Source organism: Garra rufa, chromosome 1 (genome assembly GCF_049309525.1).
Source record: "Garra rufa chromosome 1, GarRuf1.0, whole genome shotgun sequence".
NCBI lineage: Eukaryota > Metazoa > Chordata > Actinopteri > Cypriniformes > Cyprinidae > Garra > Garra rufa.
Genome location: NC_133361.1, coordinates 46,632,661 through 46,660,303, shown reverse-complemented (window position 1 = coordinate 46,660,303; position 27,643 = coordinate 46,632,661). Strand labels below are relative to the sequence as shown.

Genomic DNA, 27,643 nt, shown 5'->3' with positions numbered 1-27,643 from the left:
TGTCTAAGCAACGAATTAGCTCATGAATATTAACTAGGTTGTTGAGGTTAAGTCAGAGCCATATAAAAAGAGAGTTGCGACACGCTTTGATCTCGCCGCCGCACGGTCACGTGGTCCATGGAGCTCTCAATAGTTCCAAACAGCTCCGCGCTGTCAATGTGTTTGAATGGAGTTAAATAGGATAGACAGCAGTTTTACTATATTTGCAGCAATTTCGAGTAATTATTAACACATAATGTGCATTGATTGTGTATTGATAACTTCTCTGAATACGCTTTACAATCGCATTTTATTCAGGGGAGTGATAAAGAGACATAATTAATATGTTCTCATACTCTTTGGCAGTCAAATGTGACCAAAACACCTTAAGTGTAACTTTTATTCAATTAAATAACTGTAATATATATAGTTAAGTTCTATTTAGTAAATATTTTGGGGAGGTTTTTTTGTACTTAATATGTGCAATAATGATCCTGACCATTTAAAAGATAAAATTTTCTAATATAGTATTTAGATTACAGTTAGTGTAAGGTTTAATACATCTGCATGTGTATTTGGACATGATCAAACACTCTTTTTTATACAGTATGTTTCGATTTAACGATTTAATGTTAAATAAAAAAAAAGTAATTTACTCTCGTTATGATATTCAAATATACAACATAAGTGAATATTATAAAAGGCAAGCAAAAATGGCATTTAACATAATAGAAAAGATGAAAATAATGTTTAAAAAAACACAAGGCAACGAATTGCATTCAGCATACATTTTTATCGTGTTTCTTGAATGCAGTCTTTACTGAAACTCATTCAACCTCCTACAGTGAGAGAAAGATTGCAGAAAGACTAAAAACATAAAAATATGACAACTAGTATCTGGTTATGGTCGCTATTACGGTGTTTCTCATGTTATCCAGCTGCATTTACAGTTTAACTGTTTATTTTTTAACGATAAACATTAACTATAACACGCTTCATAAAACACCACTATTGGCCAGTTTTTCGAGAGGTCAACTGATGCGTTAAAATGTAAAGAAATGCAGTAATTTCTTCAATATACTTGCGACTGTGCTTGAGAAGCGCTGAAATGAATGGGCTTCAATGGAGGAGCTATTGGTTGTTTGGAACTATTGACCGCTCCATGACACGCTTTACTTCCGCATTCCTCAGTTCCTATGGAAGCCTATGGGAGTGTCGCAACTCTCTTTTTATATGGCTCTGGGTTAAGTGACTGGCTCCTTCAGCAACGTCTCCATTACCTAATTAATATTCATGAACACCGACGTATTCGTAATTGGCGTCCAGGCAACGCGGCGACGCGCTCCACTGACTGGAGTTTGTGAAGTGACCGAGAGAAACACTTCACTGCTCTCACAGTGTTACATTAGTTAATTACACACGTTTCATCGTTGTATAATATAAATAATTAACCAGAATGTATGATAGAGCTCCCAGGTTCACACATTTGACGTTAAGCGGGACCACGTCTGAAATTGGACCAGGGTCGTATAATATCAGCGGGTCTCTGAGCGGTAAAAGAGGTAAGTTTTTGACATGAAATAGTCATTTTTTAAAACTTAAACATGACAAGCAGCACATGAATCACTATTAAGACGTTTTAAGAGGTTCTTAAGTGGTTCTTTGCAGAACTCTCTTCTTCTCAAGATCAATTTTTCCTATAAAGATTTCTTAAGTTGCTATAGTTCTTGATGTTTTATTGTATTGTTTTCAGAACATAGCTTATATTTAACGTTACTGGAAAGACTAGAATATAGAGCTTAAAACGTTCCTCATATCGCATTAAGATTGTGCAGTCCTTTTTGGTCATTATAGCACATTTAAAAACTTTTCCATGCACCTATGAAGTTTGAGATTTTGGGCTTTTTGGTTTTTCATAAAGTGTTTTTTTCAGACTAGTGGAAAGAAAACATAAAAAACACTGTTAAGTGTTTCTTTTATAGCATTTTATCTATTTGTGTCTATAGATTTCAATTACAATACATATTTTTAAAGGCCTTTTCTCAAAATTAGTTTTTTTCTCCTACACTGAGTCATAAATCTCCACTTCAGTAACACTTACACACAACAAACCTTACTTAAAAATTTACTTTTTATTCTTGTCTATATCCTGAAGGTTTTTACAGAGGGATTTGTTCATATATCATTTGCTTGATTTTATACATTTTATTCCCCCAAAAAAGAAAAGAAAAAAAAATTATATATATATATATATATATATATATATATATATATATATATTATTTTTTTTCTGATGAAATGAGATATTTTGAAACTGACCTCATCCAGTTTTTCGATTTTTGTACCAGAAATGCATGCAAATTTGCGCATATTTTATTAAATAATGACTCGTTTGAATATTTAAACCTAACATTTTAGAAAACTTGTAATACAAAAAATGTTTGCAGTTATCAATGTAATCAATCAGCTGAGTAAGGTGATAACTATTCGTTTTTTTTTTTACAGTATTCACCTGCAGTGTCTCACCTTAAATATATAAATAAAATTATTGTTTTTGATCTCTTTTTTCAGATTCGTATGCCCCCTTCCTCTCGCTGTCCAATAGAGAGTCTGGGTTCCTGGGGTCGTCCAGTGGTCTCTTCTCTCCTGGACCAGGACATTACAACAGTGGCATTACCAGGGTATGTTATGGTTTTACCATCACTGTGGTCAATCAGTTAACATGTCATAACGAGTGCAGACTCATTACTGGATTATTGCAGAATCATATTTTGGGAGGAAAGAGTCTTCAGAATCGCTCCAAGCGCTTTGATGAGGTGGTGTCAGATGTGCCGGGACCAGGAGCATACAATGTTATGAATGATGTTTCACCTGTGGGGAAAAAAACTACCAATCCAGAGACGAGCCAGAAGGTCAGACAGTTTGGGTTATCATATGGACTATAATGTAATTTTATTATTATGAGTTATAAAGATACATGCAACCGTTTATTGTTGTTAAAAATGTAACAGTATAAAAAATTATATTTTGTGACAAATTATAATAAAAGATATTTTAAAGCGAATTTTATGAATTATAATATATAGCAAAATATATTTATATTTTATTATTATGAGTTATAAAGACACATATAACTGTTATGTTGCAAAAAAGTAACAATATAGCAAATTATATTTTGTAACAAATTGCAATAAATTATGTTTTATAACTAATTTGTTATCAAAGTATGGCAAATTATAAAAAAAATATACAACAAGGTATAAATTATAAATAACACAGCAAAAATATAAATATCAAAATATAACTAAATATACTATAAATATAAGTATGTGTTTCATTATATTTAACATTATATTTTGTATAAAATATAACATAAGATACTACAAAAAAGCTATTTATATTTCATAACAATATTTTAATTAGAAACAATTTGTAACAAATTAAATTACATTTTAAATGTATAATATTTTAAACAAAAAAAATAATATATATATTTTTAAAATATAACAAATTATAATATATAGCAAAATAAAAGTCTGGATTATCATATGGTCTATAATTTAATTGTATTATTATGAGTTAAAAAAGATACAGATAAACATTTATCCAAGTGTGATAAAATGTAACAGTATAACAAATGATATTTTGTAACAGATTTTTATAAATTAAATTTTATAACAAATTTGTTATAAAAATGTTGCAAATTATATTACCCAGCAAATGATAAATTATACACAAAAATATAAATATAACTAAATATACTGTTATTAGAAGTATGTTTTAATATATATAACATTATATTTTGCAACAAATAGCAGTCAATTATATTTTAGAACAAATTATATTTGTCATGAAAATATAACTAATTATATTTAAAACAATTTATATTTCATAACAATAGTTTATTTCATAATATTTATAATTTGTAATAAATTAAAATGTGTTTTAAATGTTATATCTTTTATCTAAAAAAAAACTGAAATATCTCATGGTCCTAAGTATTCAGACCCTTTACTCAGTATTTAGTAGAAGCACCCTATTGATCTAATACAGCCACAAGTCTTTTTGGGAAAGATGCAACAAGTTTTTCACACCTGGATTTGGGGATCCTCTGCCATTCCTCCTTGCAGATCCTCTCCAGTTCCGTCAAGTTGGATGGTAAACGTTGATGGACAGCCATTTTTAGGTCTATCCAGAGATGCTCATTTGGGTTTAAGTCAGGGCTCTGGCTGGGCCATTCAAGAACAGTCACGGAGTTGTTGTGAAGCCACTCCTTCATTATTTTAGCTGTGTAGCTGTGTGCTTAGGGTCATTGTCTTGTTGGAAGGTAAACCTTCGGCCCAGTCTGAGGTCCTGAGCACTCTGGAGAAGGTTTTCGTCCAGAATATCCCTGTACTTGGCCGCATTCATCTTTCCCTCGATCGCAACCAGTCGTCCTGTCCCCCACAGCATGATGCTGCCACCACAATGCTTCACTGTTGGGACTGTATTGGACAGGTGATGAGCAGTGCCTGGTTTTCTCCACACATACCGTTTGGAATTAAGGCCAAAAAGTTCTGTCTTGGTCTCATCAGACCAGAGAATCTTATTTCTCACCATCTTGGAGTCCTTCAGGTTTTTTTTTTAGCAAACTCAATGCAGGCTTTCATGTGTCTTGCACTGAGGAGAGGCTTCCGTCGGGCCACTCTGCCATAAGCCCTGACTGGTGGAGGGCTGCAATGATGGTTGACTCTCTACAACTTTCTCCCATCTCCCGACTGCATCTCTGGAGCTCAGCCACAGTGATCTTTGGGTTCTTCTTTACCTCTCTCACCAAGGCTCTTCTCCCCCGATAGCTCAGTTTGGCCGGACGGCCAGCTCTAGGAAGGGTTCTGGTCGTCCCAAATGTCTTCCATTTAAGGATTATGGAGGCCACTGTGCTCTTAGGAACCTTAAGTGCAGTAGAAATTTTTTTGTAACCTTGGCCAGATGTGCCTTGCCACAATTCTGTCTCTGAGCTCTTCAGGCAGTTCCTTTGACCTCATGATTCTCATTTGCTCTGACATGCCCTGTGAGCTGTAAGGTTATATACACAGGTGTGTGGCTTTCCTAATCAAGTCCAATCAGTGTAATCAAACACAGCTGGACTCAAATGAAGGTGTAGAACCGTCTCAAGGATGATCAGAAGAAATGGACAGCACCTGAGTTAAATATATGAGTGTCACAGCAAAGGGTCTGAATACTTAGGACCATGTGATATTTTAGTTTTTCTTTTACAAAAAAAACTTACAAAAATGTCAACAATTCTGTGTTTTTCTGTCAATATGGGGTGCTGTGTGTACATTAATGAGGAAAAAAATGAACTGAAATGATTTCAGCAAATGGCTGCAATATAACAAAGTGTGAAACATTTAAGGGGGTCTGAATACTTTCCGTACCCACTGTAATATATATATTATTTTTTATTATTATTTTTTTTTGCACAAAGATGCTAAAACCTATTTGACATTAATTTCACACTAACAACTTTCCCCAAAATATTTGAACAGTGTATTCAATAATATTTTAAGGATGCAATTGAATTTGCTATTATTGCAGATATCCAGGTAAATCCAAAGGGTTCACACATGTTTTTCCATGCAGCTGTATTGAATCTCTCTCTGTTTATGGTCTGATAGGTATATTTGATTAAATCCCATTTCAGTGTCTGCAGGCTGCCTCTAAAGCAGTGAGGTTGCTGTTAACTCCTGATGCCCCGTCCATCCCGTCTCCCGGACAGGCGTTTGGATATGAAGAGGATGCTCAAGGTGTCCTGCACCGCCACAAACCCCCCACCAGAGACCAGACCCTCGGCCCGGCCTTCTACACCCCCGTACCGGTCAGACCGATTACCAGCAGTGTGTGTAAATGGATGTGCACTCGGTGAACAAGATACACGTCTAATGGAGTAGTTTGAGTGTGCATACTTGAGTTAGTGTGTGTGTGAGGTCAGATGTGTCCATTAACAGAAGAGCGTCTAATGCCCCTCTGCTCTGCATCATTAGTGCCGGGCCTATTTCCATTACTAATGATCGCTGCATTATTTTAAAAAGTCACAAAGCGCAGCACTCATCCATTTTACTGTCAGGACCGAAAACCCTGGGTAATTATTCTTTGCGTTATATTTCAATATTCACTTACAATAATGCAGCAGATGCTGGACTCAGCTTTAATCAAATCATCTTTCATTTGCCATTGAGCTGCCAGCTTCCTCTAGAGGGGGAAGAACTCTTTATCAAAGCGCAGGGCCATCCGTCATGGTGCATCTCTGTTTTTCTCTCTCTCTGAGGTTTTGCTTGTTGATTACACGTTCTGTCTTTTTTTGTCTTTTTTGTAAATTAAAAGGGTTGTATTTTACACTTTTGTAGCATTTTGTTTCACTGAAGCCTTAAACCTACTGAGCCATAGTGTACATGAAACATGCAGCTCAATGAGCTTCAATTAACCATAATTAACCATTTTCATCAAAGTTTCATTATGAATGCACTGATATAGAAAATTTGGCCAATGCTTTTACAATTTATAATGAAAAGTAACCATTTATTATAGCTAATAATCAATATTTGTATTAAATACAAATAAATTGTATAATAAAAAAAAAAAAAAAAAATGAAATATTAAAAAACTTTTTATAATATATATATATAAATGTTAATCAATTATGTCTTATATATAAATATAAAACAGTTTTAAATAATTGTTTATAAATAATATATAATTCATTTAAAATATCTAAAATTTTAGCTCGAAATCAAGTTTTGAAATATGCTAGAAAAGATGGATAGCTATTTTAACTTATGGAATTAGGCAAATTAAAAACGTTTTGTTTAAAAAAAATTAAGGTTAATTAAAAATTTTAAAAATACAAATTATTTGTATTATCAGATAATTATGATCAAATTATGATCAAGAATATATGATCAAAGTGAAATCAGGTTTCCAAATATACTATAAAAGATAGCCGTACTTACTAAATCTGCCAAATTAAAAATGTATTGCCAAAAAAAAAAAAAAAAACACATTTAAAAAGCATTTAAGCATTTATCTATAATTATTTATCTAATAATATTGATAATGTGTTCATTTTATATTTTAGGTACAGTCTACATCATACAAATATCAGCATTTAAACTATTTCTCTTATTAATTTAGCAGACATTCTGAAGCATTACTTTTAATATACTGAGAGTTTAGATAATCTAATGATGATATTTCATGATATTTTTTTGCAGCTTAGTTTTAATATGAGGCTTATACATTTCTAGAGCTTTGGTGTTAAAGCAAGCTAAGTGTACACAATGCTCTGTCATTCCCTTGTTATTCCGGAAATTGCTAAATGATAACATTTTGTTGAAACCTTGAGTCTATCTAGTCCCTTTTGTTGCGTGTATTGGCACACACCTTGTATATGATGTAACAAAGCAAATATAAAATTCAGTGAGAGTGGTTACATAGTATTTCATTTTCATGATAAGAATGACCTTTGCATAAAATTGCCCTACAGCAAATGGTTTTTGTGGACTTTGAATGTTAAAGTATGCGCTATTATATTTTTCCTTTAAAGCATAAGTCTGTTTTATTATGTCCAGTGAAAGCGCTGATAAGTGAGAATTGATTCTTGGCCTGAGGACGAAATATCCAAGGTGAAAGGATTGAAATTGCAAAACTATATATTTAAAATGATTTATTTATTTTTTGGATGTTTTGCAGGAGGTGCTGTCATCCTCTCAGAAGTATAAAGGTGTGCACTTTGCAAAGATGTCGGGCCGGAGAGAGCAGGTAAAGGGTGGAGACGGACCTGGACCGGGACAGTATGATCTACAAGAGTGAGTTTGTTTGACGGATATGTTCTCAGATGCAACACGACAGCATTTGCATTGTCTTGCAAAATTTATTCTGAAGCATCTGGACCTGGTTTGCCAATGCAGATGCTTCAGAATAAATTTTACAGACAGCACTCCCACGGACCAACCGCAGTCTGTTCTCTGACCACCTGATAAACCTGATAAATCTATTATTATTGACTAACTTCTTTAAATTAAGGGAGTCACACTTACATGACGCAGGGTTGATACTGGGATAAGCTTTTTAGGAAAACCTAGTCACTGGATTTGCCATATACTGACATAAAATTGCTGGAAGATAGATTGTTTTGTTTGAGCAGTGAGCATCATCCTGGTTCACCCTCGACAAAACCCAATAGAATTTATTAATTTATTACAGAAAATAAACTTTGTGACCAACAAAAGTGTATGATCCTTATATGTTTTGTTCATCATGATAATCTTTACAAATTAACCCAACTTTTATGAATTTTGAAGCCTAAATATAATCGGCAGAAGTAAAAAGCTGAATGTTGGTCATAGATGAACTACTCCACAGTCCTTCAACGTTTAGCCATTAAGCTTCTTAAAAATTCACAAGGGGGTATTACGGATGTATTTTATGTTGCAGAATAAAAAGTGAGAACATCTCTGAGCTATTTTGAATATTTTTCAAGAATTTAACCAAAAACCCATTCAAAAACTTTATGACGATGGAGCTAGAAGTGGTTAAAACTGGTTTCCGAGTTTCCAAAAGTACATCATCCCTGCAGCACTGTATTTTGTGTTTGATTAAATGGTTGATTTTGTGCATCTCTATGTGTGTTTGTGTTTCTATCAGGGATCACACTGTCCACTACGAGAATGTGAATCTCATGCGAGAGCAGAGAAGCCGTTCAGAACTGGTCATCCCTCGATACCATGAGCTGGTGGCTCTACAGGAGGAGAAGAAGGTTTAAACCTCATAACATTTGTATTTGGTTTGTTACATATTAGAACACTAGTATTTTCAGCAGCTAGAAATGGTTTTAAGTCAGTTGTTTCTATCTTTTGCTGTAGTGTGTCAGTAGGAAATATCAATTTGCATTTCCAAATATTCATTTTGCCATTAATTGTAATAATCCAGTGAGATTTTTGTTTGCACAAGGAGTCTGACAACAGCCAGTGCTTCACACAGAGATCTGATCTCATCATCAACCAGTCTGTCTGGAATGACGTGAAGAAACAGAACAAACTGAGACAGACTAAATCCAGAAGAACTGTGGCAATGTCTCCAAGATGCTTCAAGAAACCTACCTGCAAAACTACAGTACTGTTTTAGGCACTTGTGTAAAAGTGCTGTAAAATGAGGATGCTGTCGAAAACAATGTCATTAATGGATTTTCTTTATCAGTTAATTTCTATTAACTAAATTAAATCAACATTTGGTGTGATCATCCTTTGGTTTAAAGCAGCTTTTGCCCTAGGTGCACTTGTGCATAGTTTTTCCGGTAGCTTTGCAGGTAGGTCTCTAGCATCTTAGAGACATTGCCACAGTTTTTCTGGATTTAGTCTGCCTCAGTTTGTTCTGTTTCTTCATGTCATTCCAGACAGACTGGTTGATGATGAGATCAGATCTCTGTGTGAAGCACTGGCTGTTGTCAGACTCTGACTGGGTTATTACAATTAATGGTGAAATTAATGTTTAGAAATATCAACTGATATTTCCTACTGACACACTACAGCAAAAGATAGAAATAACTGACTTAGATCAATTTTTTTGACCACCACTGTATCAGAGGAGATAGTTTTGGACATTTGGTGCTTTTCTGTTCACAAAGACATTTGATGCCTGAAGCTGCAAGTTAACGCTGAAGTGTGTCATTTCTGTGTCACTAAAGCCATGCACAAGTGAAAATGCACAAATAATGACAGTTTACAAACATTTCCTAACACACTGACGTGAGGCATCAAACCTGCTGTATCATATTTGATGCACAAATTTCTAAGGGCAGAATCTTTACTTGTTTTTATAAAGTAAACATAAGAAAAAACTTTATATTGTGAGTAATATTTCATGATGAACACTTACTGGACTATAGCAACGTAGGTTTATTTGATTATCCATACATCATTTTTAGAAAAATCAAGTTAAAATAAATATCAAATATGATCATCAGGCTTTTGAGGAATGTTTATTTGTTATCTCTCAGTTATCACTGTATTGCATTGCATTGCATTATATCTTATGAAACTATAGAGCTTTGATCTTAAAACTATGTATTTAAATATTATGATACTAAGACATATTTTTTTTAGAGATATAGAGTCACAACTGATACAGTATTTATATGTGTCCCTGCATGGGTATATTTGTAGCAATAGGCAACAATACATTGTATGGGTCAAAATTATTGATTTTTCTTTTATGCCAAAAAATTATTAGGATATTAAGTAAAGATCATGTTCCATGAAGATATTTTGTAAATGTCTTACCATAAATATATCAAAACTTAATTTTTGATTTGTAATATGCACTGATAAGAACTTCATTTGAACAACTTTAAAGGCAATTTTTTTTGCACCCTCAGGTTCCAGATTTTCAAATAGTTGTATCTCAGCCAAATATTGTTTTATCCTAACAAACCGTACATCGATGGAAAGCTTATTTATTCAGGTGCTTATTTGGTACAGGGTCACATATGTAAACTTCAAAGTATTTGATTTTTCTGAGTGTTATTTTGCAAGCTTGCATGTAGATGTTCTGCTTAGTCTGTAGAGGGCACTAATGCAACAAGATTTGAGCTCAAGGTTAGATGCATTTCTGCATGAATGCTTTTCTGTATGCATACAAATAACTTTTGTTTTCATGATGTGCACTTTTTTTTTAATATATGTGTGTGTATGTGTATTTTAGGGTGTTCCAGGTCCAGGGCAATACTACATAAAGAGTCAGTTTGAGACCCACAGCAACCCACATGTTCCTGTGTTGAGCCCACCCTTCCTGTCTCAAGCTCAGGCAACAACACTTTCCTTTATTTTTTGACATTCATAAACTTTCCTGAAGTCACATAAAATCAAATTAGACCTTATTTACTATTTAATACACATTTTTGATCTTATTTTGCACAACCCATAAGTGCATGTTGTTTAAATAGTCTTCATAGTCTTCTTACATCTGACAGAAGTAAAATGTGTTGTGAATGTGAATGCCTCTTCATGTCACTTTCATCTGATCTCAGTACTGTCATGTTTCTTGTAGCGGTTCAGTTCGGTCAAGGATGAAACGCCCCCTGTAGGTGCGTACGATGACCCGCGCTGTGCTCTGGAGATCCTGAAGAAAGGCAAAGGGGTGAAGAAGAATCCTTTCGGCCTGACAGCTGTACGCTTCCTGCCAGAAAACAGATCGAATGCTACACCAGGTTTGTGCCTGCGTGTTTTTCTGCGTGAATGTGAATTTGTTCTGCATTCTGAATGCAAAATGTCTTTTATCTGTGAAACGCAGTCAGAGGTCAGATTTGGACTTTGCTTGCCAGTGAGACAAACATGAGGTTAGCAAAGTTATCACTGGATTTCATACTGCTACACAAATGCGTTACAACAGCAGCCAATCAGATTTCAAACCACTTTCAAAGCAACCAATCAAGACACTTAAGATACATTCTGAATTGTATACTCTCTAGTATGCAAATTTACAATCAATGTATCACAAATCATAGTACATTTAAAATAGCATGCCAGTTTTTGTTGGTGTCCATTGAACTGTGTTTTTGATTTTGTGTTCGAATTTAATTTTCTTTATCAGTAATTACATTCAAAGTAATCAAAATGAACTAAAAGTGGTAACCTGTTTTTAAATTGTTGCTTTAAAAATCCTTTTTTTAATCTGATTTAAAAGAGTTTTGGATTAGAAAAGACACATCAAATTGATCAAAATTGATTTAAAATGTTACTAAATGTGTATATTTAATCATGTGTATTTATAAATAAATACTCTTCTTTTGAAATTTGTATTCCTCAAATAATCCTAAAAAATACATTTGATCACATTTTCCAATATATAAATTAGAATGATTCTGAACAATCATGTGTTTTTATTGGATTTTTATCAAATAAGTGCAGCCTTGGTGAGCTTCAAAAAAACTTACACTACCAGTCAAAAGTTTTCGAACATTAAGATTTTAAATGTTTTTTAATGAAGTCTCTTCTGCCCACCAAGCCTTCATTTATTTGATCCAAACTACAGCAAAAACAGTAAAATATAGAAATATTTTTACTATTTAAAGTAACTGTTTTCTTGTGTATTGAGAATGTTTTCTGTTAAAAGTAAATTATTCCTGTGAATTCAAAGCTGAATTTTTAACATCATTACTCCAGTCTTCAGTGTCACATGATCATTCTAATATTCTGATTTGCTGCTCAAAAAACATTTATTATTATGTTGAAAATTTTGATTTTAATTTTTTTTTTGCAGTTTTCATTTGATGAATTAAAAGGTCAGAAGAGCAGCATTTATCTGAAATAGAAATCTTTTGTAACATTATAAATCTCTTTATCATCACTTTTGATCAATTTACTGTTCTAAATATTAATAATAATAATAAAAAATGTTTCTTGAGCAGTGAATGAGCATATTATAATGATTTTTGAAGGATCATGTGACACTGAAGATTGGAGTTGCATTTTAAAATATATTCAAATAGAAAGCATTTTTTTTAAATAGTAACAATATTTAAAAATTTTACTGTTGTTGTACTTTAGATCAAATAAATGTAAGCTTGGTGAGCAGAAAAGACTTCATTAAAGAACATTTAAAAAAATCGTACTATTTAATAACCTTTTGTCGCAATCAATATCTGCAGTTCCAGTAGTAACTAATCATCTTACTCGTGCATGTCTTTGCTAGGTCCTGGTGCCTATAATGTGTTTGAGTATGGCTTGGCTTATGAGAGTTTAAAGAAAGCCTGTCAGGGGAGCACGAGGAAGGGCGCCTTCGGCTCTATTGCACCACGCCGGCTTTTTCTCCCCAGCAAAGAGGAAATGAGCCGCCCGGGGCCCACTCAGTACAAGGTGAGTACTTCTTCAACCCAGAAAGTGTGCACTCATTGTCTATTGTCTATTGTGCGCTAATCTGCCAGCGCCCTTGGGAGCTTATTCAGACTTTTCAGAGAGTTTCATCCAATGAATCGAATAAATCTTCCATAAATCCCCTTGAACTAAATATTTCTCAGCATTCACTAAATGTCAGTCTACAATCTAGAGCCCATCCTTTCAAAATTTACCATAGGTTTAGCCCAAATACAGCAGTTGCTCCACTTAATGGCAAATGTCACTATTAATTACTGTTGCTCAAATTCAGGGTGAGGTTTTTAAATGAAGTATCAATCATTCATGCAGCAGATGTGAATGCAGCCTTGAATTGCTTGTTGGCTTTTGAGGAGAGTTGTTTTTTTTACTTTTCTAAGTGGTCAGATTTAATGGTGCTGTATGTAATTTTTTTTGGACTGTACTAAAACATAAAAATACTATAGCTCAGTTTTTTTTTTCTAAAAAGCAATGCTACATTTAGTTATTCTACTTTGAAATGTGTGTTCTGTTTCAGAATGTCCGTTTCTGTTTTGGTTTGTGTGACTCTGCCCACTTCTGGTTTAACCCAATAGGATTTTGACACACCGGGTTGCCAGTTGCCCAGGTTGGAAAAAAAAATAGTATATCATAGCAATAGAACTGACCTAAAAAGCCCCAGTATCCATCTAGAAAACGTTATGACCAAGGAATATTAAAACACTGATAAATCAGTTCATTAGTTTACAGTGTAGGGCTTGTCACCTGTATTGTCAATTGCACTTGTTTCTGTTGTGCATTGTCAATCTGGCAACCCATGTGAACATTGATTCAGAAGGAAGAGGAGCAGTAGAAATAACTCTATCCAATATTCTGAATTTGGACTGCAGTACCCATTTCAACCACTAGCTGTCAGTATTACATACAGTACTGCGCCTTTAAGATCTTAGCAACACCATGGAAACCACCTAAAACTCCCTAACAACAACATTGCAACCACCTAAAACTTCATGACAACAGCGTAGCAACCACCTAAAACACCTATAGCTACCACCCAATACCCATACAACCATATATAGCAGCCACCGACAAGATCTTAACAACACCATAGCGACCACCTAAAACTCACTAACAACAGCATAATAACCACCCAGAACACCCTAGCAATGCCATAGTAACCTCTCAGAACAATTTAGCAATATAGCAACTACTAAAAACACCCTAACAACCACATATAGCAGCTACCCACATCTTAACATAGCAACCACTCAGAACACCCTAGCAACGCTATAGCAACCACTATAAGATTCGGACAGCAACCACCCAGAACATCTTAGCAACGCCATAGCCAAACTGAAACACCCCATAAAACTCGTTTACAACAACTGCATAGCAACCACCACCCAGAAAACCCTAGCAGCAGCATCTTTGTAGCATCAGTGGATGAAGTTTTGGACCACATTTTCCTTAGATCTAGTTATGGTTCATCTGTAGTAACAGTAACTATAGTAACTGTGGTCTTTTGGCAAACTCTGTGGTTACCATGGTAGATATTTGTAAGAATAAGAGATTCAGAATGATAACAGTATGTGCTGTGGCTGGTAAATCCCTCGCTCCCTTTGAAGTATTTGACAGTAAACTCAGGACATTTGGACTTTATGGGCTGTTTTCCTCAAAAACGTCCATCATTTCCAGTGTGAGTGTCCAGCTGGCCTGATTCCTGAACTGAATGGACCCCAGTGGAGGTCTTTTATGGACTCTCCTGTGCTTTTGTTTCTCGTTCATGGTCTCTGCCTGCATAGATAAGAGCAGTGAATGGATCCTGCCGGCCCTGTCGATTCTCACACTTTTTTACTCACACGTTTGATCAATCCTTGAAGAAAAGTTGCTTCTTTCAAAAAATCTCTTGCTGACCCCAAACTTTTGAACAGTAGTGTCCGTCAGGTGCACATGCGGATGACCTGCTGCCTTTGCCAAAATGTCCAATATGCAAACAGAGCGCACTGTGGGGGATGATGTTTCCCACAATGCAATGCACTTGATTAAACCTTCCATTGCAAGTCTGACAAATGAACCGAAAATAACAACAAAAGCAAACTTCGTTATGATATGTAGATCTGTTTTTGTTAAATTGGCTGGTTTTAGCTTGCTTTAAACATTTTTTTTTTTTGCATCACCTATCTTTGTCTGGTTTATTAGCTAAATCTGATAGTTTTAGCTGCTTTTAACTGTTCTTTGCTAAATTGTCTGGCTTAAGTTGGATTTTTGCTAAAAGTTGTTAAGTAGGTGGTGTTTAACTGTATTTTTTCACTCATGTTAATTCATGTTAAAGGCATGCTAACACATGCTAATCATGCTAGAAACATGTTAGCAACACGTTAATTCACATTAAAAACATGTTAGCTGCATGCTGCAACATAATCATGCTAGTAACAAGCTAATCATGCTAGAAATATGCTAAACAAGTGAATTTATCATTAAAATGTAATGTCTAATACTAAAATGTGTTTTAATGTAACCTTCTCCCCTCCCCTGCAATTTTGTATTAAAAGAGCAGCTTCATTTCTATTCTTGTATTGTTTAACTGGTCAAAGTTGATATGGGATTTAGAAAGTAATTATTAATAAGTAATGCAATACTTTTTAGAAGTAATTAATACAGTTTTAGTAACTTACCCAACACTGATTGAATACTGATTGCAACTTCATTGCAATTTAGTGAAGTTTCTTAAAACTAGTGCCTATTTTGCAGAAAGCTACTTTTTCATTCTGAACTTAACCTGAGTCTGAGATGAGGACCTGCTGCATCTTATCTCTGGCGTCACGATAGTGGAGATTATGATTTTCCATTATAAGCTGAACCAGAGAGGAGTTTTTTTTTTGCCAGCAGAGACCACACAGACTCCTCAGAGCTGCTAAAACTGCACCTAATAAAAAGAAACAGTTTACCCAAAAATGAAAGATCTGTCATCATTTAATCACCTCCAAGTTGTTCCAAATGCATTTAACCCTCTGGTGCTCCTCATTTGGGAGTCGTGTGGTCTTCTCTTGTTCAATAATATTTTTTATTCTTTTTTCTTTTGTATTTTGAGAGAATTTCATGGTACTAATTAATATTTATACAATTATTATGATCAATGTTTTCTGCTGAAAATAATACCTCATTTAAAAAAAAAATTGTATTACTTTCAATTTGGGCAGTATTTCATGTTAAAATAGAGATAATGCCTTTAAAATTACATTTTTGAAGCCAGATTAGTGCCATCTGGTGGAAGTAAAATAAGAGAAACATCTGTAGTTACATGGTTTAGCCACTAGATTCCTATATACAGTGATGTGAAAAAGTTTTGGCCCCTAAATGATTTTGTTTTTGCATGTTTGTTACAATTTAATGTTTCAGACCATCAAACTAATTTAATTATTAATCAAAGATAACACAAGTAAACATAACATGCAGTTTTTAAATGATGTTTTTTTTTATGAAGGGAAAACCCACATGGCCCCAGTTAAAACATAACTGTGGTTTATCACACCTGAGTTCAGTTTCTCTAGCCACACCCAGGCCTGATTACTGCCACACCTGTTCGCAATCAAGAAATCACTAAAATAGGACCTGCCTGACAAAGTGAAGTAGACCAAAAGATACTCAAAAGCTACACATCATGTTGAGATCCAAAGAAATTCAGGAACAAATGAGAAAGACAATTAATTGAGATCTATCAGTCTGGAAAAGGTTATAAAGCCATTTCTAAAGCGAACCACAGAGCCATTATCCACAAATGGCGAAAACATGGAACAGTGGTGAACCTTCCCAGGAGTGGCCGGCCAACCAAAATTACCCCAAGAGCGCAGCGACGACTCATCCAAGAGTTCACAAAAGACCCCACAACAACATCTAAAGAACTGCAGGCCTCTCTTGCCTCAGTTAAGGTCAGTGTTCATGACTCCACCATAAGAAAGAGACTGGGCAAAAATGGCCTGCATGGCAGAGTTCCAAGACGAAAACTGCTGCTGAGCAAAAAGAACATAAAGGCTCGTCTCAGTTTTGCCAGAACACATCTTGATGATCCCCAAGACTTTTGGGAAAATACTCTGTGGACTGACGAGACAAAAGTTGAACTTTTTGGAAGGTGTGTGTCCCATTACATCTGGTATAAAAGTAAGACAGCATTTCAGAAAAAGAACATCATACCAACAGTGAAATGTGGTGGTAGTGTGATGGTCTGGGGCTGTTTTGCTGCTTCTGGACCTGGAAGACTTGCTGTGATAAATGGAACCATGAATTCTGCTGTCTACCAAAAAATCCTGCAGGACAATGTCTGGCCATCTGTTCGTGGCCTCAAGCTGAAGTGAACTTGGGTTCTGCGGCAGGACAATGATCCAAAACACACCAGCAAATCCACCTCTGAATGGCTGAAGAAAAACATAATAAAGACTTTGCAGTGGCCTAGTCAAAGTCCTGACCTGAATCCTATTGAGATGCTGTGGCATGACCTTGAAAAGGCGTTTCATGCTCGAAAACCCTTCAGTGTGGCTGAATTACAACTATTCTGCCAAGGTGAGTGGGCCAAAATTCCTGCACAGCGCTGTAACAGACTCATTGCAAGTTATCGCAAATGCTTGATTGCAGTTGTTGCTGCTAAGGGTGGCCCAACCAGTTATTAAGTTTAGGGGGCAAACACTTTTTCACACAGGGCCATTTGGGTTTGGGTTTTGTTTTCCCTTCATAATAAAAAAACTCTTTCATTTAAAAACTGCATGTTGTGTTTACTTGTGTTATCTTTTATTAATATTTAAATTTATTTGATGATCTGAAACATTAAAGTTTGACAAAGATGCAAAAAATAAAAAATAAAAAAATCAGGAAGGGGGCCAACACTTTTTCACACCACTGTAACCCTATATAAAAGGCCTAGATGATTTTAGACATAAATACTGATTTTTATCAAGTTGTGGAATTGGATATATATTTAGACATTCTCAAAGACAACTTTTTGTAAAGGTTTAGATTTGTTTTGTTTGAAATGATGATTTGAAGTGTAAGTTTTTGCATTATTAATACTACCATCAAACCTGAACACAGAGGAAACATTTTGTTACAAAAAACATCAAAATTCTATAAAAATGTAACAAAAATAAACAGGAATGTTTTATCAAATTGAGGCCTTCTGGGTCTGATTTAATTTCAGCCTCTTATTTCAGCCTTCTAACTAATTTGGATGTGTTGGGTTTTGCACTCTTGATGTTTTAAAGTTTCACATCTTTATTGCTTACTTTTTTGCACTGTGGCAGATTTGTAGATTTTGTACACACAAAAAATGTTGTTGTTACATAATTAATTCATAACGAATTAATTAATTGTAGCCTACCGTTTCCACCAGTGCTTAATTTGAGCCGGATCCTGTTCCGGAAAATTTCAGATTTTGGATTTTTGCGTTCCGGTATTTGTTTTTAAAGATCCGGCATTATCAAGTGCGTTAGATCGTGACAGTGCTTGCATGCATACGAGACAAGAGCAAGCGCGGGTTTTATGTAGATGTATTTGGAGGATGTGTGTTGGTCCTTAACATATTTTCGACCAATCAGCTTTTTTAAGTTCAAAATCGCTCTCATTGATTGCTTAGCCTACTGCTTAACCCACTCTCTCTAAACGCATTTAATGAGCAGCGGAATGTTTAGAGAGAAAGTGTAATATCAGAAATAATACCAAATCAAGCAAAATATAATTATGTTTTAACATTATAAACACTATAAACATTGCTATAAGTTAGTTACCCTGACTCCAAAACGAATCATTTAAATGTAATGGTATTCAGAACAGAACAGGAATGAAACAAAATATATGTGACCCTGGACCACAAAACCAGTCTTAAGTCGCTGGGGTGTATTTGTAGCAATAGCCAAAAATACATTGTATGGGTCAAAATTATTGATTTTTCTTTTATGCCAAAAATCATTAGGAAATTAAGTAAAGATCATGTTCCTTGAAGATTTTTGTAAAATTCCTACTATAAATATATCAAAATGTAATTTTTGATTAGTAATATGCATTGTTAAGAACTTAATTTGGAGAACTTTAAAGGTGATTTTCTCAGTATTTTGATTTTTTTGCACCCTCAGATTCCAGATTTTCAAATAGTTGTATCTCGGCCAAATATTGTCCTATCATAACAAACCATACATCAATAGAAAGCTTATTTATTGAGCTTTCATATGATGTATATATCTCAGTTTTGTCAAATTTAACCTTATGACTGGTTTTGTGGTCCAGGGTCACATATAAAGTTAAGAAACCAAAACAAAGCGAAACTAAAAATAGCAGGTGTTGGGCTCACGTACTTCTGTAATTCGGCACAAATCCAAGTGTTTCCGTATTCCCGATGCATTTGAAAGATAAACTGTTATTTATAATGTATACTAGGCTTTGTACTGTACGTTTGTATTTCGATGGAAAAAAATATATTATCTCAAGCAAAAATGTCCAGAATTCATATTTAAACTTGTTTTTTGTTCCAAGCTCTGTTCGTTTTGGTAAAATCATGAAAAAGGCATATTTGGTGTAGTTTATTTAATCTAATTTAATTAAAATGATTTAGATTTTTTTTCTGCTGTATTTGTATGCCTCATTTATTAAAATAAACGAGCTAGTTCGTGTAATTCGTTTGTAGTTCACTGTCGACCCAACCCCTAGTCGCCAGGTTTTGTACCATTTCAATGAAGCTACAATTTTTACAAATTCAAAATATAGTTTTAAAATAAAATTTCCCAAAAGGGGTAAATTCATTTTCTTCCATGGAAGAGATTTTTTGGAGAATTTCTACTGCTTTTTCTTACATGGGAAGTAGACAATAATCAACAGCTGCCATGCAAGTATAATATATAAGGGCTAATTGAATCTCATTAATATGAATTGGTCATTATACTTAAATATTTGACTGGAATGCTGTGATTGTCCAATCAGAACCAAGTATTCTATAGCAGCTTGTAGTAACAGCATGTAGTGATCTTGTATATTTTCTTTCTTTTGTGTTTTGCTGCAGGTGGAGAAAACAACTGAAGCGTTATATAAGAAACAGAGTACAGCTGCTTTTAAATCTGCCTCGGACAGACTTGTGGTTTCACTCTTCGCCAAAGTAAGACACAAACAACACTCCGAAATCATCTTTAGACTGTTATAGGGAAGCAAAATCACAAGCGAGATCTCTTCAATAACTCAGTTGTTTCTCCTACGTGAAATAGAGCGCAAATTCATGCTTTTACTAACTTCCCTGCTTCTCAGACGTTTCTTTTTTTCCCTCTAACATATCAGATTACAACATTCTCACAATTTATTTAGATTTGCCAGAACCAATAGAGATTAAAGATTGCTCACCAAATTCTTCTCAGAACAAATTATCTGAGCTTTACGGAAGCGTAGAGCTGCCACCCAGGTTAAAAAAAATCTGAGCTTTATCACGTTTGTACAATATACTTTTCACGTTCTTACAATATAATATCACGTTTGTACAATATAATGATCACGTTCGTACAATATAATATCACGTTTGTACAATATAATTATCACGTTCTTACAATATAATATCACGTTTGTACAATATAATGATCACGTTCGTACAATATAATATCACGTTTGTACAATATAATATCACGTTTGTACAATATACTTTTCACGTTCTTACAATATAATATCACGTTTGTACAATATAATTATCACGTTCGTACAATATAATATCACGTTTGTACAATATAATTATCACGTTCTTACAATATAATATCACGTTTGTACAATATAATTATCACGTTCTTACAATATAATATCACGTTTGTACAATATAATTATCACGTTCGTACAATATAATATCACGTTTGTACAATATACTATCACGTTCTTACAATATAATATCACGTTTGTACAATATAATTATCACGTTCTTACAATATAATATCACGTTTGTACAATATAATGATCACGTTCGTACAATATAATATCACGTTTGTACAATATAATATCACGTTTGTACAATATACTTTTCACGTTCTTACAATATAATATCACGTTTGTACAATATAATTATCACGTTCGTACAATATAATATCACGTTTGTACAATATAATTATCACGTTCTTACAATATAATATCACGTTTGTACAATATAATTATCACGTTCTTACAATATAATATCACGTTTGTACAATATAATTATCACGTTCGTACAATATAATATCACGTTTGTACAATATACTATCACGTTCTTACAATATAATATCACGTTTGTACAATATAATTATCACGTTCTTACAATATAATATCACGTTTGTACAATATAATATCACGTTTGTACAATATACTTTTCACGTTCTTACAATATAATATCACGTTTGTACAATATAATATCACGTTTGTACAATATACTTTTCACGTTCTTACAATATAATATCACGTTTGTACAATATAATTATCACGTTCTTACAATATAATATCACGTTTGTACAATATAATTATCACGTTCTTACAATATAATATCACGTTTGTACAATATAATATCACGTTTGTACAATATACTTTTCACGTTCTTACAATATAATATCACGTTTGTACAATATAATTATCACGTTCGTACAATATAATATCACGTTTGTACAATATAATTATCACGTTCTTACAATATAATATCACGTTTGTACAATATAATTATCACGTTCTTACAATATAATATCACGTTTGTACAATATAATTATCACGTTCGTACAATATAATATCACGTTTGTACAATATACTATCACGTTCTTACAATATAATATCACGTTTGTACAATATAATTATCACGTTCTTACAATATAATATCACGTTTGTACAATATAATTATCAGGTTCGTACAATATAATATCACGTTTGTACAATATAATTATCACGTTCTTACAATATAATTGTAAGCGCCGGCGCTCCGCACACGCACACCACGCACTGCGCATGGGGCACCAAGTGCCTGGGGGGGCACCAAAAAATCTGGGTCGTGAAAAATCATCACAACAGGCTACTAGTATAAATAACAAATAAAATATGTCTAAAGCATGTTGATATACAAAAGCAAGTTCAGGTATAAAACAATGTTAATTTCAACATTAAACTAATATAAAAGTGTTTATATTCACCGCCTGTGTTTTATCCTATTGGTAATTATTGTAAAATAAAGGCTAAAACGCTTGTGTTTTCTGAGTCAGTGTCTAGCAAGGATGAAGTTGCCGATCGCCATTTCCTCTTAATTTGGACGCGCCTTTAGAGAAAAATTAATCTTTACAGACTACAGAAATAGTTTTTGTTTTTGATTTGTTCTATTTCGTTAAGTAATAATTTAAAGCTTTCTATAAATACATGTATCTTGTCTGTGAGTTATGTATTTGCTGAGTTTTGCTGAGAAGAACTCCTGTTGAGATGACATGAGGGGATCATGTTTGTTTTCAACGTTTCAAGCACCGTTTGCAACGTTTTGTTGATATTGTGAGTGCACACAAATAAAAGTAGACCCTTTACAGTTCCGAATAATGTATTACTCGTACCTTTATGAACAAAAATGACGGAATATTTTAAATTGTTTCCACTGCAAAAATGCAAGTGATTGTGCTGGCTCCTCCATGTCCTGCAAAGCGGCTCTCCGTACAAACGATTGCATTTGTGCCTAATACCGCACATTTATATTATTTTAACGTTGAAATGAACATTGTTTTATACTTTAACTCTTTTAGGCCTAGATCTATATTTATTTTAGGCAAGTCGTGATTATCTGAGAAGGCAAAATTGATCAAACACAATATGATCAACTCATTCTCTGCCGCTGCCGCTTGGTCGTTACTTTAAAAATCAAAAACTTATATTTAATGAACAAAAAATGCTCCAAACGTTTTTTCTAAATTAACTTAATAAAAACGAAACGAAATATAATCACTTTGCGTTACATACAAAACTGGACTATTTTAATAGCTGAAACAATAATGCAGGGCTCTTATGTGTGTGACAGCAATGCTCACCGTAAATAATACTAATAATTGTAATTATTATAATTATTATTTAAATTTGTAGACTAAATAAATGGGTATACTTAAGACAGTAAACTGTTTATAATGAATGCTTTATTTTTAAATAACCTTTTACAGCTTTGGAAATGTGTTATACTATTCATTCTTAACACGTAGACGAATTTTGGCGATTTTATTATAAGCTTTTCACCCAGAGTTGAGTTAGATGCATGCTTTACTGTTAATGTTATTATTAAAGGGCTCTTCGTCTTCGCACCTGACAATAAAGTTTTCACGTAATAACGTGATAATTATATTGTACGAACATGATATTATATTGTATGAATGGGAAAAGTAGCCTATATTGTACAAACGTGATATTATATTGTAAGAACGTGATAATTATATTGTACAAACGTGATATTATATTGTACGAACGTGAAAAGTATATTGTACAAACGTGATAATTATATTGTACAAACGTGATATTATATTGTACGAACGTGATAATTATATTGTACAAACGTGATATTATATTGTACGAACGTGATAGTATATTGTACAAACGTGATATTATATTGTACGAACGTGATAATTATATTGTACAAACGTGATATTATATTGTAAGAACGTGATAGTATATTGTACAAACGTGATATTATATTGTACAAACGTGATATTATATTGTACGAGCGTGATAATTATATTGTACAAACGTGATATTATATTGTACGAACGTGAAAAGTATATTGTACAAACGTGATATTATATTGTACAAACGTGATATTATATTGTACGAACGTGAAAAGTATATTGTACAAACGTGATATTATATTGTACGAACGTGATAATTATATTGTACAAACGTGATATTATATTGTAAGAACGTGATAGTATATTGTACAAACGTGATAATTATATTGTACAAACGTGATAAAGCACAGATTTTTTTTTTACCTGGGTGGCAGCTCTACGCTTCCGTAGAGCTTCTCTGCATTGATGTTTTAGCTCCATACTCGCTGTATGTCAACTTATGTCAGTTTTTAGCAAACGTCTAAGGAAAAAGTTGATTTTTAACTAAAACATAACTGAGAATCGAGCTATAAAAGAGCTAACTCTGAGCAATGCAAGTTTTTGCAGTAAAAAGTCAAACTCAGACTGTCCTAGAAGTTCAGATTTGTGTGTGTTTGCTTTATGTGGGAAGGCCCTGATCATTTGGCTTCATGGAGAGTTCAGATTAAATCCTGTCCATATCTAACATCAGTAATTATACAACACAAGATATGAGAACGCACAAGTAACCTAGAGAGTGTTTGACTCAGACGCTCCGATGCAGATGCTGCAAATATTTCATTATGAGCTCAGTGCCTCGCCTCACGTCTGCTCCACGCTTTTATTAGACACATGTCTGCTCCCTCGCAAATAACACCACATACACACCACTGTCTGCGGCAGTCCCACCAAAACATACCCTGATCACATTTCGCCACAAAATCAAAAGACATTTTATGGTGTATGAAGAAAATGAAGCTTAATTTTAGCATCATTGTGATGTTTTGCATCGTGACATTATTCTCGTGACAGATTAACATGATTATACTAAATTACCATAATGCTTTAGAAAGTTAGACCTTTATTTATTTATTTATTTTTTGTAATACTTGTTAACCATTTAGTTTAGTTAACAATTGATTTGTTTCAAAATTGCTGAAATAAAGTCTTTGACTGTAAAAAGTGATGCATTAATAGTATTATTATATTCTATGTATATCCTTTTATTTATATATATATATAAATATATATAAATTATATTATATTTTATATATTTTAGGTTTTGCAATTTTTAGGTATAAAGGGTGCAATAATATTTTTACTTAGATTTTTACTGTTCTAGATATGATTCATTTTGTTTTGATTTTTGTTTACACATAAAGCACTTTGAGCTGCATTTTATGAATAAAGGTTACAATAATAATAATAATAATATACACTAATTTTACGTTTTTACTTTGATTTTTACTGTTCTAGATTTGATAATTTTTTTGTTGACACATAAAGCACTTTGAGCTGCATTTTTGTATAAAGGGTGTAGTAATAATAATAATAATATATACTAATTTTACATATAAAAGGTGCAATTTTATATATAAAGGTGCTATACATAAAATACAACAATACTACTAATTATCATAAACTATTATTATTAATTTAAATATAAATATATATAAAATATATTACATGTAAATTAAATATATAAATATTGTAGAATTTACACAGATTTTTTTTTTTTTTTTTTTTCACACAAAGGGGAATTTAGTTTAATTACTTGAATTAATTTCACAATACAAAACGTCTTAATGGTCTTAAAAATAGTCTTGTTTCTGACAGGTTTGGAGAGAATCTCTCTCTCTCTGTCTGTCTGCCCAGCTTACAGATGTCTATTTACACAGCTCAATAAACAAGACATGTTACTCTGTGTGTGTGTTACCCGAACGTGGCTTAATTCACAAAACCGTCTTTGCATATTTATTCATTAGATCTGTCACTCCTGACTGACATCTATATTTTTAAATGTTGAGGTTTACTGATTGTTGTTTGCCGACATGATTACAACCATGCCAATATGATCCGAATGCAATTATACAAGTAGCCAGTTAGTATTGCAATATCCAATAGTTACATATGTCTAAATAACTAGAATGTTTCTAGTTTGCTGCAGTTTAATTTCTATGTACAGCGTCTGTAGCATCTGACTTGTCATTCGTTTTGTAAAAACAAGCAAAAATTGTATTTGCAGTAATGCACTTATAGCACAGACACACACACAGCCTCATATGTACCTGCTGTAAATACATTGTGCAGGTGATGTTTATGATGCTGTGGTTAGATATTAGATTTCTCTTGGCAGGATACTCCTCCGCCAGGCTCATATAATGTGTGCGAATCGTTCGAGAAGATACACGGCCTCCATCACTACAGCGGGCCGCGCAACGACAAAGCACGCAAGCGACAGAGCTGCTTCCTGTCTGCCGCCCCCAGAGACCCCGCCTTCCTCCACTACGACCCCGACACCCCAGGTGACCAAATCTTGGACAGCTATTAAAGGAACATACGTTAAGTTCATCTTTATGGCCTGATGTTAATTCACTGAAACAAACAAACTAAAAATATTACACTCTATATATGGCTAAACATTCAAAGTTGTGGATTTGTTAATATTTCTTTAATAGTTGTCTAATTGGGACTGAGAACGTCTGCTCGTTCTGTGCAAGTTATGTGCAAGTATTTCAGCTAAACTAGCTGTTTATTTGTGGTTTTTAGGCCCAACTCATTATAGTCCAGATGTTAAGTCCAACCCAAAACTTGCACTGATTGTCTCAAAAGAAGATCGCTTTAAAAGCCCTAAAGACAAGACACCTGGACCTGGAGCATATGAGGTATGTATTGCATGTATTTATGTTTATATACATACATACATATACATACATATAATTATGCGTATGCATATACTTATATTATTTTAAATAATATTTATTTGATATACATTTATATATGTATGTAGTAATTTATGTAAGCAAAATATTTTGTTTATTATTTAAATTAATTAATTAAATAATTTATTAATTATATGTGACCCTGGACCCAAAAGTCTTAAGAAGCACGGGTTTATTTGTAGCAATGTTCAAAAATATATAGTATGGGTCAAAATTATCATTTTTTCCTACCATAAATGTATCAAAACTTCATTTGGACAACTTTAAAGGTGATTTTCTCAATATTTATTTTGCACCCTCAGATTTCAGATTTTCAAATAGTTGTATCTCGGCCAAATATTGTCCTATCCTAAACATCATACATGAATGGAAAGCTTATTTATTCAACTTTCAGATGGACCCTTATGATTGGTTTTGTGGTCCAGGGTAACATATATCATTCTTAACTAATGAACCTTAATTATTAATTAATTATAGATTTGTTTTTAAATGAAAATTAATTATTGACATATTTATATATATATTATGTTGAAAACCGCTGAGTAGAAGTTTGTCAGATTTCTTTGAAGATTAGACTAATCTGAAATCAAAATCTTGTGTAACATTATTAATGTCTTTATCATAACTTTTGATTTAATTTAAAGCATCCTTGCTAAATAAAAGTATTAAGTTTAAAAAAAAAAAAAAGAATCTTTCTATTTATCAAAGAATCCTAAAAGATTTACTCAGCTGTTTCAAATATTGATAATGAGTAATAATAATAATAATAATAATAATAAATGTTTCTTGAGCAGCAAATCAGCATATTAGAATGATTTTTGAAGGATCATGTGACAATGAAGACTGGAGTAATGATGCTGAAAATTCAGCTTTGCATCACAGGAATAAAATGCATTATTTTAAATAGTAAAAATATTTCAAAATGTTACTGTTTTTGCTGTACTTTAGATCAAATAAATGCAGACTTGGTAAACAGAAGAGACTTCTTTAAATACATAAAAAATCTTACCGTTCAAAAACTTTTGGTAGTGTAGATGTATTAAACAAATACATTTACTCCACATTTGTGTCACACTCTGGATGTGTGTGTTGTAGTTGAGTCCGGTCATCAAGGACACTGTTCTGAAAGGCACCTTCAATGTGACGCTCCATGATCCTTTGGTGTCCAGCATGAGATCTTTATCTTCACGCAGGTCTTTGAGAAAACCCTCCGCCCACAGCAGTGCCTAACTCAGGTCAAAGGTCAGTAAGACTATAGCAGACACTACTTATA

General features: G+C 33.4%; 1 protein-coding gene across 1 annotated transcript; it reads left to right on the top strand.

Annotated features, from left to right (window-relative positions):
- Positions 1-706: 706 nt before the first annotated feature.
- stpg2 (sperm-tail PG-rich repeat containing 2) lies at positions 707-27,600 on the top strand. Its single transcript, XM_073833317.1, has 13 exons — positions 707-1,541; positions 2,551-2,660; positions 2,742-2,891; positions 5,672-5,836; positions 7,708-7,823; positions 8,662-8,773; positions 10,717-10,818; positions 11,062-11,221; positions 12,706-12,869; positions 19,903-19,995; positions 25,785-25,953; positions 26,198-26,313; positions 27,466-27,600. Exons 1-13 carry the CDS (start codon positions 1,436-1,438, stop codon positions 27,598-27,600), a joined length of 1,698 nt encoding a protein of 565 aa, XP_073689418.1. The 5' UTR covers positions 707-1,435.
- The last annotated feature ends 43 nt before the right edge of the window (positions 27,601-27,643 follow it).